The sequence below is a fragment of the Festucalex cinctus genome, chromosome 14 (genome assembly GCF_051991245.1).
Source record: "Festucalex cinctus isolate MCC-2025b chromosome 14, RoL_Fcin_1.0, whole genome shotgun sequence".
In the NCBI taxonomy this organism is placed as follows: Eukaryota; Metazoa; Chordata; class Actinopteri; order Syngnathiformes; family Syngnathidae; genus Festucalex; species Festucalex cinctus.
Genome location: NC_135424.1, coordinates 19,522,306 through 19,544,010, shown reverse-complemented (window position 1 = coordinate 19,544,010; position 21,705 = coordinate 19,522,306). Strand labels below are relative to the sequence as shown.

The 21,705-nt window shown below is 36.5% G+C and overlaps 1 protein-coding gene across 1 annotated transcript in view; it reads left to right on the top strand.

Moving 5' to 3' along the window:
- The window catches only part of hpse2 (heparanase 2), a 61,357-nt gene extending 39,952 nt beyond the window's left edge, over window positions 1-21,405 (top strand). The window contains exons 5-12 of the mRNA XM_077495272.1: window positions 1,002-1,173; window positions 3,488-3,535; window positions 11,081-11,174; window positions 11,574-11,680; window positions 11,802-11,916; window positions 15,781-15,926; window positions 19,024-19,170; window positions 21,204-21,405. Coding sequence (XP_077351398.1) covers window positions 1,002-1,173; window positions 3,488-3,535; window positions 11,081-11,174; window positions 11,574-11,680; window positions 11,802-11,916; window positions 15,781-15,926; window positions 19,024-19,170; window positions 21,204-21,366 — 992 coding nt within the window. The 3' untranslated portion in view covers window positions 21,367-21,405. The remainder of the gene's footprint in view (window positions 1-1,001; window positions 1,174-3,487; window positions 3,536-11,080; window positions 11,175-11,573; window positions 11,681-11,801; window positions 11,917-15,780; window positions 15,927-19,023; window positions 19,171-21,203) is intronic.
- The last annotated feature ends 300 nt before the right edge of the window (window positions 21,406-21,705 follow it).

The window sequence follows — 21,705 nt, the reverse complement described above, 5'->3', positions numbered from 1 at the left end:
TTCAGGGAACAAATTATTTACGTTTTTTGTTTGGAAAACTAGGATAAGAAAAATGTTAACACAGTCTCTTCAGATGTTTTTGAAATTTTGGAAGACTTTATTTACTGTACAAAATAGGGAGCTGTTTACTTTTAAATTTAACTTTTGAAAACATGCTTCTGCCCCTTGGAGATTCCTGAACTTCTGTTAGATTTTTAAAGCAAAGATGTCTATTGACATTAGTTTTTTTTTAAACTCTATGATTTAACGCAGCTTAAACGTTGTTCAATAAACATATTCTTAAACATTCGAAAAATTTAAGATCTGGAGTTTGTATTTTTTTTTTAAATTTTAATGCCATTTTTTTCCCCTTTTTTAGAAAATTAATATCGGCTCCAAATATTGATTACCTGCGTCCCTGACTACTAATAATTTGTATCGGCCCTGAAAAAAACATATTGCTCTAACTCTAAACAATATTGTGCAGTCGTGTGTAGGAATATAACGATATCCAAACATCAAGATGCGATATTATCACGATACGAAGGTACCAATATTGCATTAAAAAAAAAAAAAAAAAAACTCATACTAAAAAAACTGCACAATATTGAACATAACAGCAATGCATATAAACAACCTACAATAATAACACTTAATATTGAGGCACTTACGTGCTACTGCACGAACACATTGAATTCCTCCGCATATTGACTCGGTTTACAAGACTATTACGTTCTCCTTCATTTGACCATTGGCGTGGATTTTAAATTTAGAAGGGTCAAAACATGCCTTGTGAAAATTAAACTTCAGTAAAACACTAGCCACCAGAGGGTACTAGAATTGCACAAATGGAAATCAACCTGACTTTTTTTTTTAACAGATGTGCTGCGTTTAATATTATGACATGACAATGACGATATTGTGGCAGTTTTAATATCTCAAATCACAATATTACATATATACAATATCACGTCATCGTTATATTACTAGTCTTGCGCTAACCATGTGCCTTTTCCCCTTAGAACCCAATGCCTACCGCAGCATGGTGGGCCGCGCGGTCAACAGCACCCAGCTGGCTCAGGACTACAGCCAGCTGCGGACCCTGCTGCAGTCGGTACGCTACTATAACCGAGCTCACCTTTATGGTCCTAATGCGGGAAGACCCCGGAGGAACGCCATTCTACTCCTGGACGGGTCAGTTACGCCGATGCGTCACTTGTCTTGATGCACATGCACACGCATTCAGTGTTTATGGATTTCCGCATGGCCCGTTTGAGCGTCTCAGCCTCAGTTATATCACGTCAGCCTAAACGAGGTGTCACCTGATTTACAGCGTGTCGGCACAACTTCTCACCAGCGTGTCTCTCCGCCAGTTGAAGTTAGAGCTGACAATGATTGGTTAATAATTCAAATTGCTGTAATGTGGTCGGTATTCTTTAGTGTACTTTTTTACTCAAGAGACATCAGGAAAAACAGAAAGGCAAACTAGACTACTGACATTTAATTTGATAGCCTCCTTTCAGACTTAATTATATTGATAGGCTTTGTTGTTTTCCGAGTCTGTACATAAGAATGTCATGTTTACCAAACTGTAGACAGATTTTTAAACACCACAAAAAATATTAAAACTTTTGTACGATTGCAAATATTATAACTATTTAATTAATTATTTATAATATAACCTATTGAGACCCAGAATGTTATTGGTTTCATGAGAAAAAGAAAACATTTTTTTTTTATAATTAACAATGATAATATTATTAAATCCACCCATTTTGCACTGTTTACCCTGGATGTGAATTGTGGTATGGTGTCTATTGTTGAAGGTCTGCTGTTTCCAATACACTTGAATGACAACATATTGTTGTGTCAAGTGTAATGTAAAATTTCTGATTCGCCTTTCAAATCTATTTATATTAGCAAACTTTTTTCTTTCCAAATCCATTGAAAGCATTGACATGTAAAATGTTTGCCAAACCTACCCTGAAATGAATTCTCCAGGATTAGACAATAAAAAAAGACATTTTTAAACATGTCTAAGGTTTTATGACTGAGCATACTAAGACAAAATGTTGTGCCCATAGTTCTGGGATTCCAATACAAATAACGTCAAAAGCAAATGAGCTGGGCTATTACGGTCAACAGTGTTCGTGGAAAGATGTCCCAGCTGTGACCGGTCATTTATGAGAGCGTTCTAACGACCAAATAAGTGCAGTGGAAAGATTGCCCCGTGTGTCGCCAGGCTTGAACTCGCATTGTTAAATAAACAATTGGAACCACAATCGAGCCCATAAAATCAAACGGCACGGTAAAGCTGTAATAAAATCATGCGTGCAGATAAACACAGGAAGAGTTTAACGTCTGCAAATATCTCCGCCGGAATCTGTCTCTTCTCTGCAGCCACCCACATTTTGACAGGTATTTGGAAGAGACCAATTTGAAGCAAGCCTCCCTTCGCTCGAGCGACTTAGATCAGCGCGGACATTAAGGGCAGCAGCTGTTTGTTGCTGACAGATGAAATTTACTCGCAAATAAAAAGCTGTGTATTTGAGCGACGGGTTGAGCGGTTGGGAATTGGAAGGATGTGGAAGATAAAGGTGAGAAGCGTAGGAGTACGAGAGCGAGGAAAGTTTCAGGTCAGGTTTAACGACAAGGTGATTCTGATGTGTTTGACACTCTTACGAGGACTGTTCTGGTGTTGGAAAGCTTAACATTGATTTAGACTGTGAGCTGCTAACTATCCAAATAGCCCAACTGGACAGACTAAACAAGCCCAGCGCGGCGAAAGTTGTGTGTCTCTGATGTTTAGAAATACACATTCAAGCATTTCTGACAAGCTGCTACGCCCCAAATATGGAACCATTAGTGTCAGGTATAAGGCGACTGTAAATACTTACACTGAAAGGCTCAAGGTTTTTTTTTGTTTTGTTTTTTTTTTTTTTAAATCCCAATTTATTAAATTTGGTATACAGTAAATATATTTTAGCTTTTTATAGAAGGTCCTCTCAGATATTATTAGGAACAAATATGTGGTATCACCTTTTTGAAATTTGCATTTCCTCTTTCTATTTTTTTGCCATGATGCAAATTCAGTCCCATAGTAACAGACCATTTAAAATGACATTAAAATAATTGTATACACACTGCATTAAACATTTCCTCGTTTTAATTTATTAACTAATGACTGTACCAATAATAACACTGCTTGATATTACAACTGATGTGTGCATTAAACTTTAAATAACAAAATAAAAAAATAAAAATAAAAAAAGCCACTCTGCTATGTGTTTCCTTTGGTAGACATGTTAAAGCTCCTGGAAGCAATTGAATGTTATAAAGGAGCCTAAATTGCAAATGCCCTTATTAAATGTTCTCACACTTTTTGGTTTGGGGGACTTTATTGCACTTGCACAGAAACGTTTCCATGGTGTGAATCAGCATGAGCCATTTTAATTAGGTCCATCCAAATCAGTTGTGCTTAATTGTTTTTTTGTGTTCTTGTTTTCAGATTCATGAAAGACGCTGGATCAGTTATTGACGCAGTTACGTGGCAACAGTAGGTATTTTACCCCTTTTTTCCTCTTTCATTCACCAGTTGACATTGACAGAACACACACTATTCTCCTTAACAATGTTACTGCAGCGCCTTAAAATGCCTGCATTTAGATTTTCCAAAATGAATGCCTAAATTATTCTTTAAAATGACACCTAATTAAATCCATTGTTAAAACTCATTCACTGCCAGTCATTATAGAAAATTTTTACATTTCCAATACTCACGTGATATTACATTCAATAATTATATATAAACCGAATCTACCAAATAACAGAATAGACTCCCTACTTTTTGTCCCGTCCCGTTCTTTTATAATTGACAGCAGAAAAATGTAGGTTTGCCAAAATACAGCCATTTCTCCCATGGACTCTGAAACTGTGTTTATTTCCTATAAAATGGGGCAATGATGTCATCTACCGGTGGTTGGGCATCAGTAAAGTTGTTTCCAAGTTTGATATTTACAGTGGAGCATGCTCAGATTCGCCCCCATTTAGCACCGCTCTAAAAAATACAATTGACAAGTATACTTGTCAAAGGCAGTGAATGAGTTAAAATAAACAACAGTAGTCAGGTTTCCATCCAATTGTTTCGAACGCTTTAAGCGAATTTACTGAAAATTCACCAAACGGGCATGCGACTTAAGCCCGTTTCCATCTGTTCTTCTTTTGCGAATATTGAGATAGGACTCCGCTGCTGTAGGTGGCGGTATACACCATAGAGATGTGATCCACCAGTCACTTAAACAGAAAAAGAAGACTAGGAAGCGACTGCTCCATGCAATGATGTCATATGAGTTTGCTTTTGTAATTCTTGATAAACCGTAGTCTTTCTTTGATGTTTTCCAACTAAAATTGCATTAATATTCGCTTCTTTAATTAATTCCAAAAATACTTTAGTTTTGTCGCCCTCCTCAAACATACCTTGCTTTATCGTCTGACATTGCTATGAGACTATAAACGTACGTGTGACGTAATATCCGGTCAAAACATGCGACGTGTATCCGGCCTATCCAGCGGTTATTCGCAGAATCGGTTTCGGTGTCGGTTCCAGATGTGATCGGGCTGCCAGATCGTATCGGGGTCGTCTAACAAACATGTGCCGCGATGGAATTGGCTTGAAATGATCCAGTTGACATCAAACATTGGAAAGAAAATATTAGATGTAATTTAAATAGCAAAATGTACTGACTGAAATTGTAAAAACGTAAATAAACCTAAGAATATAAACGCAAAATATATTAAATAAATAATAAAATAGATTGAATAAATGATAAATACACTAAATAATTGTCTCAGATGTGACAGATATTGTCAGTTTAGATTGTTAATGTGTTCCTATTATCATTAAGACTGTTTTTTTGTTATTGTGATTGATTTGTGAACAGCTAAAAAGGAAACCAAACCGAGGCTAACTTCTTTAGCGCTGCTGTACTGACGTCACCGGCAAGCACAAAGACGCTTCAATATATATATACATATATATGTTTTTTCACTCTTAAAGTATCATGCTTTTATATTTTTACGTTTATTTATGTTTCTACAGTTTTAGTCCATAAATTTTGTTATTTTGAACAATTGTAAACGGACAATTTCCAGACAATCCTGTAGCATGATGTTATCTGCAGGCGACCCCGATACAATCTGGCAGCCCGATCACATCTGGTACCGACACCGGGAGTGTTTCCATAGCCAAAATTCACATTTTCCTTTTTTCGATATGCTTCAAAATCCATCCCTTCTAAGTGTAAAAACATTATTTTTTTTCGAATTCTGGGCCCTTTTTTTGAATTTCTAGTGTTTCCATTCACTTTTATTTTCACATTTCTTGAAAATTCGAGTGAAAATGGGTGGATGGGAACCAAATTAATGAATAATTGTACACAAATTGGCTGTGAAAACCCACACTTGTTTTTCACAAAATGTTGCTGATATGTTACACGATATGGGTCTTTGCATTTTCAATTACAATAAATGGATAATGGTTTAGGGAATGTAAAAAAAAAAAATCTAAATGGCCTTAAAAGTCATAAATGTGGCAACAGGAAGATACCCTGATTAAAAAAAATACCCTGCTAAAGGAACAATGAATCAGAAGGACTTCTGTGTTTTACCCAAGATTTTATAGCAGCTACAAATGTCCACATTATTACTGAGATCTTGAGGGACATTGTGAAGAACTCTGAGTATTGTGGGATGGAAAAACAAGGAAAAACAACATACAGTTTGTGTTAAATTAGTAACACCTGTCATTTGTCTATTGCACACATTCTAGGAATGCATACAAATTCATCAAAGTGCTGTCTCTTTGTACACGTGCGCGTGCAGCACAACAGACCCACCTTGCGTGAATGCACGGTCAGTGAGGTGAAGGTCAGGTCTAATTAGAAGAAACGGAAGGAGGAAGGGCTTGTCAGTAGAGCTTAGAAAAACACCACCCACACTGTTAAAATCAAACCATATGTTCCAGCTCATTCTCTCTGTCAATTAGCCAGTTTTATATGGAGCTCAAGATTCCAGGCTTACAAGCGTGCATGACAGAAATTCTCGTGTCTACGAGACAAAACTAAGCTAATAAACTTGGAGAGCACTCATTAGCACGTCTACGATACGCTTTTCATTGCATTGCAGCTGCCGTGACTTGGTTTGTACAGTGTGGTACATTTCAAACACTGAGGACTGGTCATTAGAACAAGAATTAGTGGCTCTCAGTTCTCAACAATATTACAGTTTAGCATTTGAAGCAATTTGTCTCTCTGGCAGGGTTTCTATCTCGATATTATTTGCTTAAAGGAATCGTTCGGATTTTTTTACATGAATCTCAATTTCATCCTCACCTCCAGTGTGTGCGATCAGCACTGACTTACCCCTGACAGCGTACTGTGGCACGGGTTCTAGTCCGGTGTTGGACGAGGGGAAAATAGTCCAGCAAGCTGGCTGGGGTCTCGGAAATAAAGCATTTTTCTTCTAAAAACAATTTGTCTTCAAAAGAGTGATACATCACAATCACAATACATCACAACACTCTTTTTCTGAAAAAAGGCAGACGCCATTACCGCCAGCCACTACTTTTCTGTTCGTTCGTATCACTGCGCATCGCCCTGTAGAGTGTAGACGGCTAATTGACGCACTGCAGCGAGCTAGCTGATCCTAGAAGTTTTGTCTTTTCGAAGGCGGAAGGATCAGCTAGCTGGCTGCAGTGCGTCAACTAGCTGTCTACACTCTACAGGGCGAAGCACAGGGATCCGAACGAACAGCAAAGTAGTGGCTGGCGGTAATGGCACCTGACTTTTTTTCAGAAAAAGAGTATTGTGATGCAAATGTATCACTCTTTTGAACACAAATTGTTTTTAGAAGAAAAACGCTTTATTTCCGAGACCCCAGCCAGCTTGCTGGACTATTTTCCCCTCGTCCAACACCGGACCAGAACCCTTGTCACAGTACGCTGTCAGGGGTAAGTCAGTGCTGATCGCACACACTGGCGGTGAGGATGAAATTGAGATTCATGTTACAAAATCCGAATGATCTCTTTAAAATATGAAACCTTTCCAGTTATTATAGTATTTCAGTCAGTTTTAACTCGTTTAAGATGTATTGGATTTCTTATAGTGAAAAAGAACTAAACAAAACAGGTTTAACCTTTGGAGGAATAAAGGGACTGGTGTTTAGATTTATTTTCAGCAGTCAATAAGTATCCCCAAAGTTATATGAAGGCATTTTGTCTTTGTATTTTGGATAAAAAAAGAAACAAAATGCAGGTGCAGCATATATAGTGCCTTCCAGCTTTTAAATGAGTCTTCATGTCCTCCAATTTACCTTCATTTCAGAACATTACACAATATTATTAAGTCAAACGTGTTTTTAATGCAGCTCAAAATGATGTATTGCAAATATGATTTGGCCTTTTGTCCGATGTTTCAAACCCTTGTATTTGTTGGTGTGGAAGAAATAAGCTAGCTACTGTTAGATTTTAAAATGATGTGTAATAATTGTTGGTTTAAAAAGTTGTTTTTACTAAAACAAACATTGTGTTATTTGAACTAGAGCTGCCAAACGTTTTTTTTTTTTTATCTTAACCACATCTTAGAATTTTGATTAATCATGATTAGACACTTAATAAAAAGGCTTCTTAACATTTTTTGCCCGCCATATTTGAAGAGCACATGTTATGTGTTAATTCTTTCCACATTTACTGTCATGAGGACATCTTAAAAATTTTGGCTCCACTGCACACTCTCATCCTCCTCTTTTTCTAATCAGTAAATTACTTGGATAATTTAAAAATGGCAACAACAAAAAATACAAATAAATAATAATAATAATAATAATAATAATAATAATAATAATAATCCCAATATTTTATATATGTCAGAGGGAAAATGCTTTAGTTTAATGCATGTAGTTATGTTCATTGCTCAAAAACATACGCTGCCTTTAACATAACCATCCACTGTCAAGCTATAGATCATCTGCAGTCAAAAGTAATAGTGTGATTAATCTACGGTAATACATGATTAACGCAGTAATTTTTTGTGATTTATCAATGAGATCGCTTTAATTTTGCTGCACTAATTTGAACGTCTAGTATAATTTTAGTTTAGTTTTTTGGGACTCCGTTTTATTTTTCCAATCAATCATTTATTTTATAATGACACAATGTATTTTTAAAATTAATATATATTTGACAAAAGACAGTCACTTTTTGGGCAAAAAGATTGTGTCACTTCATGACATTTCATATTTTACTGCAGGAACTACACTTTATTGTCAAGACTGCGATAGACACAGAAGTGGATGGACCCAACAAGCTAACTTGGGCAGGTTTTCAGAGATTATTTAACAAGAGGTGTAGGCTACATAAATATGAAACAAACGACAAAGCAAAAAGCAACGGGACAAATAAGGTTGACCTGACAACACAATAAGTGTTCATACCAAAAAAAAGGAAGGTGAATGGAAGCCAAAATAGCTAGAAAAACTGGGAAGAAAAATAGCAACACGACACAACGTAGAGAAATTAAGTAGAAAAACAAAGTACTACAGTAAACGGCAGACAAATGTGACTATGAGGTCACATTTCCAACAGGTAGGCACCAGCAACTAGCAATTCAACAACTTCTCGGCGCCTTCCTCCTGCATCTAAATACCCTGCTGATGATGATGATGATCACCAGCAGGTGCGATGCGGGAACCTCTGCCCACCAACACACACCAGGGAAACTGCGGTACAGAGAAAAATTCCACACAGGAACAAGCAAACAAAACAGGATAAGACATTTATAGCCCTTTAAAACATCATTCAAAGTTCAGAACAAACTCCCAATCAGCCGCCAAAGCTCCAGTTCGGCCCTCTGACCTTGTTAAGTCTTGACTGCGGTATTACCGTCTGGCCTTGTGAAAATATGATGGGAAAAAGGGAATGGGACAAATTTGCTTCCTATTTGCTGTGCCGTGGCCCCTTAACAGCACACTTTATGGGAGCTGTAATTGCAAGCAGCGGTGCATTAGTGGCGTCTACATGAGGTGTGAGGGGAACACAAAACAAATTCAAAATGACATTTAAATTATATATAAATTATTATATATAAATTATTATATTTATTTTGACATTCAAATGACATTTAAGAAATTCCTGTCTTAAATATTAAGAAGTTTATTTGTTGCCCATTTCCTTGTTTCTGTCAATGAGTTTGATGTATTTACTGTAGGTTATTTTAACATTAATATTACACAGAAAAAGAAGCCAGAAAAAAAAATCTGAAACGTGTATCTCTGTACATTTACTGATGGGATTGTTTAAAAGGGAAAATGTTTGAAAGCTGATCTCGTTGACGTTTTTTTTGTTTTGTTTTAATAATGTATGTTAAAACCACTTCAATCAAAAGTTGTTTTGCTTTTCTCATTTTAAAAATACATAATTTGACGTTTTACTTTTCAGAATAATGTTTAAGCACACACCCCCACACACACACCCCCACACACACACACAAAAAAACTTTATGAGCAGCAGGAAACTTTTCCAATCAGGAGTTGTTTTATTTTTACAAGTCAACCCAGGGTCATAGAAATTAGATGAAGAAATATCAGCCGATGATTGGATGAAGCTTCAATTATATGGTATGAAAATATGTGGGTTCAATGTTTCAGTGCAAATTCTGCTGTGATTTTCTTTTCAATTTAAAACTGCATGGTTGGCCAGATCACATCCTTTCGCAAGTCCCCATGTAGTTGGTGTTAAAAAAAAACCCCCAAAAAACAAAACATACATTCAAAGGATTCGATGATTATTTTACTATTGAACGTAATAGTATTTCAAACAGAGTGCAGAGTGTGCGTGCTGCACAAAAAAAAAAAGTAATGTGAGAGAAACCGCACAGACAAAAACATGTCACTCCCCATCCAGCACATCATTCGCATGTGAACGAAGGCTTTTCCAAAATAAAGATGTTTGAAAGCCAGGAATTCTTTGATGTTATAATGCTAATGAGCCATTTTTCCCTCTGCTCCACGGGCTTCATTAACATTGTCAATTTGATTTATGGATCGTCTGACTGAGGAATCTACATCATTTTTTATTTTTTTTGTTTCCATATTCAGTTCTAAAATAAATTGCCACGAAACAGCTGAAACATAATGGAGAAAAAAAACTGTCTCACAAATGATGTGTTTAATAGGTATACAACTGTTTAATATCATTCCACCATGTTGTTTCATGTTGACATGTGTATCCTTTTATTAGTGATGTCAAACCAATTACTTAATTATAAATATTGTTATTGTGTTAAAATCATCCATTTGGAAAAGTTGCGACATTCATTTGAATTGTTAATTAAGTCATTATAGTGTCCGTAACTTGTTGCTTTCCAAAAAGAATAAAAGCAACATTGCACAAACTATGTAACATCGGGAAAATAAACCAAACATGTTGTAGCAAATTATAATACTTAAATTACCAAATGCTTTTGTGTATTGTGTTGATTTTTTTTTTCCAGTGTTATATGCCACGAGTTTTTCCCAAATCGTAATCATTTGTTTGTAACGTTTGTAAGATATGACATAAGAAAAAAACGATGAGTATATGACATTGTTTGTGTGCGCTACTGCTTGCATATTGTAGGGTCTTCAAATGATCCGTATTCTCAATCTGTTGCTTACACACACAAACTCATGCATTTATGCACATACTCATAACCACTGTTGCATTGTTTAGCTACAATTTGAAACCCTCCAATTGCAAACTCATGTGTCTCAGTCCAACAATTTGGCCAAGAATTGGCTTGTTAGTCCCAGTTCGTGGCTGCCAATTGTGGAAATAGGGCAACTTTCGACCTCTGAAAGCGATATTACCACTGTTTTGATTCTCTAAACTGCAGTCCAAAAATAGTTGTGGTTCGTAAATCTGCAGTGAAAATCAGCCTACCACGCTTCCAGCAAATGAGTTCACTACGTACAAAGTAAAATTCTCTTCAATAAATTCTGGAATACAAAGAAATGAAGCTTGATATCTTCTTTTGTATTATTTTACAGTTCAGTTGTATGTGTTCCACAGTTATTTCCAGGATGGCAGAGTGAAAAAAGTGGAGGATTTCTTAAAAACACGTTTGTTGGATACACTGAGAGAACAGATCACTAAAGTTGGCAAGGTATTGGTATTTCTGAAAAACTTGTCGTGATGGCGAAATATGAAGAGATTGCTTTTGGTTAGTATTTTAGAATCTTTAAGAACCGCCATGTTAGCCAAAACAGCAGCACTAAACCAAGTAAATGTTTGCTCAGCATTAGCATTTGCTTAGCATTCTTTGACATGTACATGATCATGCCAAAATGTTGTGTCTATGTCTTTTGTCCGGGAACCATTTGTTTCTGTTCTTGTTTCTTTGTAATAAACCTTATTTTAGACTCAAGTTTCATTTTACATAAATTCCAATACGCCAGTGATGTTATTTAAGTTAATCCCCAATAAATAAATAAATAAATAAATAAACTGCATTTGTAGAAAATCAATGTATTTATACCTGTGTACGTACTTTTTTTGGTGGCAGGTGGTGAGCACTCATGCACCTGGAAAGAAGGTGTGGCTCGGTGGACTGGGTCCAGCATGGTCAGGGGGCATCAATAACCTCTCGGACACATTCGCCGCCGCTTTCCTGTCAGTAACACTTTTAGCACCTCTATCTATAGTTTCTAGAGAGATGGACTATCACAATAATGAATTAATTACAAATATGTTTAACACGTTATTATTTCATTAATTGTGTGTCTCATCCCAGGTGGGCTAACACGCTGGGAATGGCTGCTGTTCAGGGAATTGACGTAGTCTTGCGTCACTCATTCTTTGATTATGGATACACACATCTTGTGGATCAGCATTTTAACCCTTTACCAGTAAGTCGTATTATTTTATTTTTTTTATTATGCAGCAGTCCTCAGGTGACGGTCCGAGATTCCCTCCCTGCTGACCCAGACCAACGCAATCTTTTTGACAAATGCTTGTAAACTGAGCAGCAAAACTATTGTCTGATTGTCTGATCCTGCACAGCTTTTTGGCAGCTTTTTTTTTTTTTTATTGTTATTACTATAGTAAATATATGCACCAATCGCACATATTATAACACCCACATGACATGATACAGCCAATCAAGCTTTATTCAGAGCAGAGCAGCTCGGCGAGTGCCGTGAGTTTGTGTTTGCAAGTGGAGAGGAGATAAAGCCAAGAAATAAAGTTCCAGTCCAGTCTCCTCCTGGATTGCACCTCTTGGTTTTTCCCGTGGGAGCTATTAGCTGAGATGAAAGGCGTTTAGTCGTGATGAGTGGTTAGACGCGGGGCGAAACGCTATGTAACCTTAGCCCTTTGTCAGTAACTCAGGACAGTGTCACTGGCCCCCTCCCCCCACCCCCTTTGCAACTGTGTGCCTCTCTCTGTGCATCACATTGGCCCGCTGAGAGAGATGCAACCTGAGATTCAGATACACAAGCATGTAAGGCAAATATCCAACAACATGCTGAAATGTGCAGTACTTGTATTTCACATAATAAAAATGAATCGCTTCTATATTTTTCCACAATTTAATACCTTCTCTCAGTAACGTGTTAACCTGAATTGTTTACCGTAATTCATATTGCACAGAACTGTAGGATGACGGCTCTAATGTTAGTTTATTGCTCCTCGTAGGTCATTGTTTATTTAATAGTTACAGTTGTTCCTTTTAAGTGGTGAAAAATTGATTTAAACCATTTTGCTGGGCAGTAAAAAAAAAAAAATGAATTAGAAGAGTTATAAAGTAATAAATTGCTAACATAAGTGATGTTATTCTCCTATTTAGTAAAGAAAAAGCTGTCATATCAAGATTTACTTTGAGTCAAGAGGTTTGTTCTCTTTTAGCTTTCAACTCAAGAATGGACTTGGTAAGTCCAAAATCCCGATAACGACTCGACTCATGAACAACAACACTCTTCCTTTTCATCCAAATTGGATGCACCCTCTCCAGACTCACTTCAGCTATGAAACCATAAACAATGAAAATGATGTTCTTTTTATTGCTGCTGCATCTCCATTATTTTTCTTGGACCGGGAGTTTCCCGCTAGGATCACAATGCTTTTAAAGTTGCTGGCTTTCTGAAGGCCGCGCTAGCCTACCTGCTGAGAGAATTCACTGCAGGGCCAACCTGTCCTGTGGGCCGGAAATTTATGACCGGGCCCTTCCTTTCCCTTTAGGTGAAGTAGCTGTCCAATCCTTTCCTACAACACTGAATGACTCAACCGCTTCTACACTAGCTTTTTTTTTATGGCGTTATCCCACACTTCTCTTTTTCTTTCTTTACAATCTGCTCCTTCCTGTCTTCATCCACAGGTGCCTTGAGAAGTCCCAAATATAGTAATATGAGGTCCATTTTTAGAGCTGCCAAAATATCTAGCGTGTGGTGCTGAGTAAACACATTATTTTTTATGACTATATTCATTCCCAGAGGGGACATTCACTTTTACACTCTGTTATTTTTGTTATATATAATTCACACAAATGTACGCTCACTCACACACACGATCTACATGCACGCACAATGGATTCAATGGGCTTGCAGGTAAAGGTGTCGCAAACTTGACTAGTGTGGTGGCTTGATGCTTCAGGGCATCTCCACGGTGCTCAGGAAGCGGGCTGGCACCTCTCCAGTACCCACGACCAATTTCCATATTTTTTTACTCCAGGCCAGGTTGCGCGTCCTGTAGCTGTGCAGCTGGTGTTTGGTTGGTTTACCTCCCTAGGGGTATTACTGAGTTTACTACCTGTCCATCACTTAAATGTGAAGATCGTCATGGTGGTTGTCTTCCTTTCAGAAAGTCAAACAGGTGTTTAGGGATTTGTTATTATGTAATTATGGACGCAATATGACGTATGTCATAATATGTCAACATTTTGTTAATAATAAGCACTTTTCTTTCAATATAAATCATGCGTCCTGAAGTAAAAGTTAAGGAGGAACAGTTCAGGAAAATATATTTTCTTAACTGTTGTCTTTATTTAGTCTTTATTCCAGGCACAGTGCTGCTCTGTATAAATAATTTGATTGGGTGAGTTGTATATATAGAGCGAAGTGTTGCAACACATGATTGGTCAATGTGTTTCCTGGACACACACAAGCACCACAAGCTTCCAGAACCTTGCATATAAAATAAGACTATTGTAAACCCTCCAGAAATACTGCAGAATAATTTAATTGGTCTGTATTCCATGTAAAAAACTGACCTTAAAATCCTGTGAATAACACACATCCCATCCCTTGCATTTAAAAATAATAATAAAAAATCGCTTCAAAGTGGTAACACACGATTAAATTAAATTAAATTAGTCCAAACTATTATATTATGTTTATGTGATTATGAGTTCATTAAATGCATAATACTTTGCATTGGAGTTACTTTCGATTAACTTCATTCAGATAAATATATTAAGTTTAAGTGATTATGAATTCATTAAACTTAATATAATTATCACTGTTCGAGTCCAGGCCCCGGCCTTCCTAGGTGGAGTTTGCATGTTCTCCCCGTGCCCGCGTGGGTCTTCTCCGGGTCCTCCGGTCTCCTCCCACATTCCAAAGACATGCACAGCAGGTTAATTGGGCGCTCTGAATTGTCCCTTGGTGTGCTTGTGCGCGTGGATGGTTGTTCGTCTCTGTGTGCCCTGCGATTGGCTGGCAACCATCCAGGGTGTCCCCCGCCTACTGCCCAAAGCCAGCTGAAATAGGCGCCAGCACCCCCCTTGTGACCCTTGTGAGGAATAAGCGGTCAAGAAAATGGATGGATGGATAATTATCACTTAAACTTAATATATTCATCTGAATTAAGTTAATCCAAAGTGACTCCAATCCATACTATAACGGTAAGTTTAATGAACTCATAATGACTTAATATATTCACTTTGGACTAATTTAATTCAATTTTGTGTTCCCACTTGAAGCATTTTTTTGTAAGTTGGTCAACAATTCAATTTATAATCTTAAATTGGTTCAACAATTATCTTTTTAGAGTGTAGCCCCTTGTATAATACTCCCCTTGATTTGGGATTTATTGTTACTATTATTATTATTACTTTTTGTATTGTGTTGTTCACGGGATTTTACATGAAATGAGTGTAGTAGAGGGTCACATTGACCATCTTATTGTACATGTTTCCATGCTGAGACTGACAGCTCTTAACTTTCTGGTATTCACAACATAGAGTACAGCACTTCAAGCATCCCTCTGTCCGTGGCCAACGCTATATTGTGTCCTTCTGGGTCTTTCAATGATTCAGCAGCAAATTAAGTTAAAGTCTGCTTGGAAAAAATAAGCCCCTAAATGTTGCCATATGCAGGATTGCATGGGAACTTCCTGGGGAACACATGTTGTTCGGGGGCTCTTGGAGAGGTGTTGAGTCTGTGTTCTCCATGGAGAGAACAGCAATGAATGAGTACAAGGATCAACATCATATTTGGTTTGAAAAAAAAAAAAGTGTCGTAATTGAACCCATCAATTCCAAATTAGGGGGTGTTTTTACAATGCAGTGTGACATACTACATGAGCCAATTAGCTTTAAGTGCCAAATGATCCACATGCTTTGTTTTGTGAGTCACTTGGGATTTTGCCAAAAACCAAACATACCCTAACAGATTTCTTCTTTCACAGTTCTCCTACTTGGACAGTCACAATTTTGACTAAATGTTGGGAGACAAAGGCTAAAAGTAGTGTATATGTGATGTATTGCGTTTTTACAGGATTACTGGTTCTCCCTGGTCTTCAAGCGTCTGGTTGGGCCGAGGGTCTTGGCCGTGCGGGTTGCTGGACTTCAAAGGAGGCCGCAAACGGGACGAGTCATACGGGACAAGCTGCGCATCTACGCTCACTGCACCAGCTACTCCAAGTATGTACTGTGATGTGACCAAGGTTATTTTAGTTAACGAAAACTAATGAAAAAACTAAAATTAAAAAAGCAATTTCGTTAAGGAAATAAAATAAAAATGTTTTTAAAAAATACAAACTAACTGAAACTACATTTTATGTTTACAAAACTAAAACTATAATTACAGCGAAAATGTCCTTCGGTTTAGTTGTTGCGGAAGATTCGGGCTGAAAACACACTGATTCATTCCCGCTCCTTGCATCGTCCTACAAACACCTAAGGCTCAGCGCATCTGCGGGACTAACAAAAAAAAAAGAAAAAAAAGAAAAGAAAAGTCCACAGATTTTCCATAAATAAGCAGACGTCGGACACCCGCACATTCACAGGTCAGAGCCTATAAAACTTAACGGGTATCACTTATCAGGTGTGTGGGTTCTGTCTCTCCGCTGTCAAAGAGTTGCTGAAATGTGTGCTACCATCTCGGATTGGCTGGAGGGGTCCATTAGTGGGGGTGGGACAATAAGGTAGTCTGTGCAGGGAGGAGATAAAGAGCACCATCATGGCCTGTTCAAGGTTATCATTTAACCCAGGCCAGGGGCTGTCAGCACCAGGCTAGATTTACGGCCGTACTCCCCATAGGGCTCACTTACAGGCTGGAAAAATGTTCAAGCACCACGCAGGTAAGATGGTTGAGGTGGTAAACGGTCTGAAGTTGCATAACCAATTTAATGATGAGGTTAAGTTACATAACTGTAGATGAAATAGTTGTTCATAGTAAGCCACCAGTCAGACCTGGACTCGCATTATACAGTAATTTCCAACATTTTTTCCACTACGGAGTGGTTTCACCCTACGACGTATTTTGACAGACCAGTATTGAAACAAAAACAAATTATAATATGCAATTCTCCATTATGCTGAAACATTGTACGTACTTCATTTTTTTTTCTTTCAACAAACTCCCAAATCTTGTCTTTAATGCCAGGTGCCTGGGTTCCATGTGCCGAAGCAATTTTAGTAGCAACATTGTCTCATTTTGCAAGTCTGTTGCGACACAACATCTTACGCAAAGCAGCTTTGGTGCATGCCAGTAAGCTAGCAATAAACTAGTACCTTAAGTAGAACTGCTTATATTGTCTTTTCATTACAGCTTTCTTGACAGTTGATAGCTCTTATCTCTTTATTTGGCCTATATATATATATATATATATATATATATATATATATATATATATATATATATATATATATATATATATATATATATATATATATATATATATATATACATATATTAGGGATGTCAAAATTTGTGGTTAATTTAAAGTTCCTGTAACACCACAAATTTTTTTTTATGATAAAAGATAAAAAAAATTTGCACGATAAAAGACCGCCCCCTACTTGGAAAGCCTGTAGTGGGGGAATTCCAGTCACAACGCAGCAGACATGTCCCCATCAAAATTTAGCAGTAATAAATGTAATAATAATGCATATATTTGTGGAGATTGGGGTCAAGTGTTATTTTACAATTTTAAAAATGTCCAGAATTTCACAAGCTACTTCATGTTAAAGATTAGATAGCTCTTATGTGAAAAAAAATAATGCACTGAGCTGTCACCAATGTCTTACATATGCAATTATGCCATCTAGTGGCAGAAAAATGACCTCAACGCAAATCAATATCACACTTGTTTTTTTTACAGTACAGTACATCTTTTTAATTTTAACTCAATTTTACTATACCAATGACTAAAAGATGTAGCCATATTTCTATTAGTTTAACATTTTTTTCACTCTTAAGTTTAACAAGAGCATGAAAACTTCACACACCTTCACACCATCGCAAATAGTTGGAACTTCCAACAAATGATAGCATGTATTGATGTGTGAAAATTAATTATACAATAACATAATGGCTAAGTAATTTTTTTTTTTTACAGTGTATAACTCAAACACTAATTCATGTTAACTGCTAGTTCGCAACATTTTTTAGCTCAGTCTAGTGACTGTGGACCCCAATTATAGAATACACAGCAAGGTAGTTTTAACAGTCCCTCTTGGATCAAATTTAAATTATCTTTTTTTGTGTCACATTGCGGTTTGACAAAGTGTGTGAGTGGACGGTGGTTTGACTACACACACAGCTTAAATATGCTCCGGCAGTCAGCGGTTTAAAAAGATTAGATACTTGGCTTTCGCTACCCTTTTAGCTCTTTTAGTGGTTAGCATTCTTTTTCAATTTTCCAGCAGTGCGTCAACATCAAACGCTAACAACACATGTTTATGTTTCCCCGTATGGAGATCTGAGAACATCATCTTCTATAAGGTCTGAAAGGTCATTATCTTGTCCTCTATCCAAAAAGGATTTTTGCACACAGCCAAACACAGTGTGCTTTTTTTTTTGTGTTTGTCTTATTATGACCTAAGGTTTATGAAATGAACGGCTCACTCTGTATCCAAGCAATAATTAAAAAAAAAATGTAGAAGTAGAAATGAGATTTGTTACACAACTATGTCGGTAGAGCAAAAGCATTGACCCTAAAGCCCGTCAGCAGACATGTGGTACTCACTAGAACTGATGTTTTTGAGCCCTTATTAGATTTGCTCATGTTTGTCTTATCTTTCTGTTTAAGTTATTTATCTTTAGCTAGTCTCCATATCAGGTTGTGACCCCAGTGCTTTGACTCAAACACTGTTTTTTTGTGTAACCCAAGACATGTTGCCCATTACCTTCACACCGTTCATGAGACCTTTGACTTTCTGTAGCTATTTCCTGTCAGGGGCCATTTGAAGTTTTATAAGGTCCACAGATAGTCTTGCTAGAAAATATATGAAGCAACAATCTAGCCAATGTTGTTTTTGTTATTATTATTATTATAATAATAATAATAATAATAATAATAATAATAATAATAATAATAATAATTATTATTATTATTATTATTATTGTTATTGTTATTATTATTATTATCCCTCAGAATATGTCAGTTAAATGTTTTGGGCTTTTTATTTGAGCTCATCTGCATGGTCAGTTGGATCAAGTGCTGTCAGGCGTCAGATCTGCTCCCAGTAGACTTAAAATAATAATAATACAAAGTCATTTTCTTCACTGTTCCAGTCACAACTATGTGAGAGGCTCCATCACCATCTACATCATCAACCTACATCGGTCACGGAAGAAAATCAAGTTAGCAGGCACGCTACGGAACAAGACGGTGCATCAGTACCTGTTGCAGCCCTACGGCAACGACGGACTTAAAGCCAAGTTAGTATGCACACAAACACACAATCAAAACAATCGCTGATTAATAAGAATGTATACATTTAGTAATATTGCAATATTTTTGTATTTTATGTTTTCGTTTATTGTTGAAATAAATCTAGTTTCATGTAATTTAATCTAATGGTAATTGTGGAGTTATGTTTACAATAGTTTACATTAGGGTTGAGGACTTACCCATCATGCACTTCTAAATACATAGCATACCCTAGCTCTGTTATTTAAGAAAATAAAAGCCGCTTACCTTTCAAACGAAAAATAGTCATACTAAATAAATGAACTTTTTTTTTTTTTCCCATAATTTTATGGCCCTCAGAGCAGGGCTCCAGAATGCCCTTTAATGATGGCATTTTGATCCTGAAATATGAGAGTAAATATTTATCAATTTGCTCCTATATGACCAGTAAATTTTGAAGATTTATTTAAAAAAAACGTATTTATTTCTGTTTAGTTCTTGAATGTTTTTGTTACTGACAAACTTCTGCTCCATACTAATATACTTTACTTACTTATATACTATTTACTTTGCAAGCCGACATATAGTATGTACCTCTAAATTTTTTACGGACACCCCTTAAATATTAGTTAGGGGCCACTGTGAGCTTAGTGAAAAAAAAAAAAAAAAAAAAGTTACATCTGGAGCCAGGGGCAAAAAGGTTAAGCACACCGCTATAATAATTTCCTTACTCTTACTCAGCATGTATTAAATCTGCACTGATGGCACTGTAAGTCTTCAAAATGAACATAAAAAAATAAAAATAAAACAATAACCCTGATTTAGATGTGAGAATATTTTGCAATGCTTTGCCTGATTCTGTCTCTTTTTATTTCCTTTGACATTGTTTTGAATGACTGCTTTTTATGTGTGTGGAATGTTTGCTTGTTGCAAGCCATCTCACATTTCATTTTTTTTTTTATTGCATTAATCATCTGAATTGAAAATTTAGTGCAAGTCATGTTTCTTTAGGCCTTTTTCTTTTTTGTGCGTGCTTGTGTCTGCATGTGTGCTATGTGATACTTATGTGACTAATAAGGGCTCAGGCATGATCCTTCTAACAGTGGTGAAGCATCTTTTAGGTGTTGGGAAAAAAAGGGTGAGTCTGTATAAAGTATTTTGCTTTGATTACATTTTTATGAAGAATGCTGTTCTACCAGATGTTTATAAATTTCTCTGAGTATCGGTATTTTTTTATTTTTTTTTAATGGTAGTCACATGCGTATATTACATCAAAGTTTTGGTGAATTAAGTTGTTTCACAGCTACTTATTTTATTATTACATTTTCCTTGTGTGAACATATACAGCACGGCAATTTTAATGCTCAATGCACTTACATAACTACAAAAAGTTGTTGTAATTACAGTATAAATGGAAGATGTTAATAGTGTAAAGAATCATAGCAAAAAGTGCAACAAAAATGCAACAATTTTGTCTCGAGAAAACTTTTTAAAAACTTTTTCCAGGATCAGCAGAAAATAGATGCATTTCAGATGCCTTATTTTTATTTAATATTGCATCTTTGTGATAGATGGATCACCCATTTACTCAGCCAATGCACCCGATTTAAGAAAGAAAATAATAAATCACAAATCGCTTTAAATGTTTAATTTCTATGAAAAATGGTTCTTAGTGGAAATAAATCATGATGTAAAACAATTTCATCAGGACTTAAGTTATTAATAATTATTTCTTTTCAAGATATAGGAAAAAATATACATTAGGTACTAATACTTAAACAGGACTTAGGACCAAGGTTCTTTTTTTCCCTCCTGTATTTCACAGTAATAATTAACTGTGTTCACAAAAAACAAAGTGACATAAGTGGCAGTATTGTAGTTTGTCATTGTGCTACCATTGACATTGAGATTGGTGAATTTCATTGGAGATGCAGTAGCACCCCCGTGTGTACAAATGATATAATAAACCAAACGTCATGAATCATCCTATCCGGACTGACTTTTTTTAAGTAGACTATCAAACAGAAGTTATGTCTTCTACTTCTTTTTCTTCTTCTCTCAGACATGTGCAGCTGAACGGCGAGAGGCTGTTAATGCTGGACAATGAGACATTCCCGGAATTGAAGCCAAAGACTTTGCGGGCAGGGAGAACAATAGCCATGCCTCCTATGACCATTGGCTTCTACGTCGTCAAAAACATTAATGCTTACGCCTGCCGAAGATAGCACAGATTAACTCTTTATTTTATTTTTATTTTTATTTTTTTATTTCCCCCCCCCCCTCTCATTCGTACTCAAAGCTCTGACCTTGACTTTCTTCCAGTATGCAACCTCCTTCCTCAAGGGCACATCAGAAGTTAGGATATTTCAGGAGTGACCAACACTTTTGAAAACTAGACTAAGTGCAATTTCTGGAGAAATTGCGTAGGAATGCTGAAAGTTGAATGCTAATGGGTAAATGCTAAGATTTGAATGCACGTGGAATGCATATGAAGTAAATTGAGAGATCAATTATGAAATTATAACCTCCTGGTTACTAGACAATGCGCTATACCAACTGTGCCA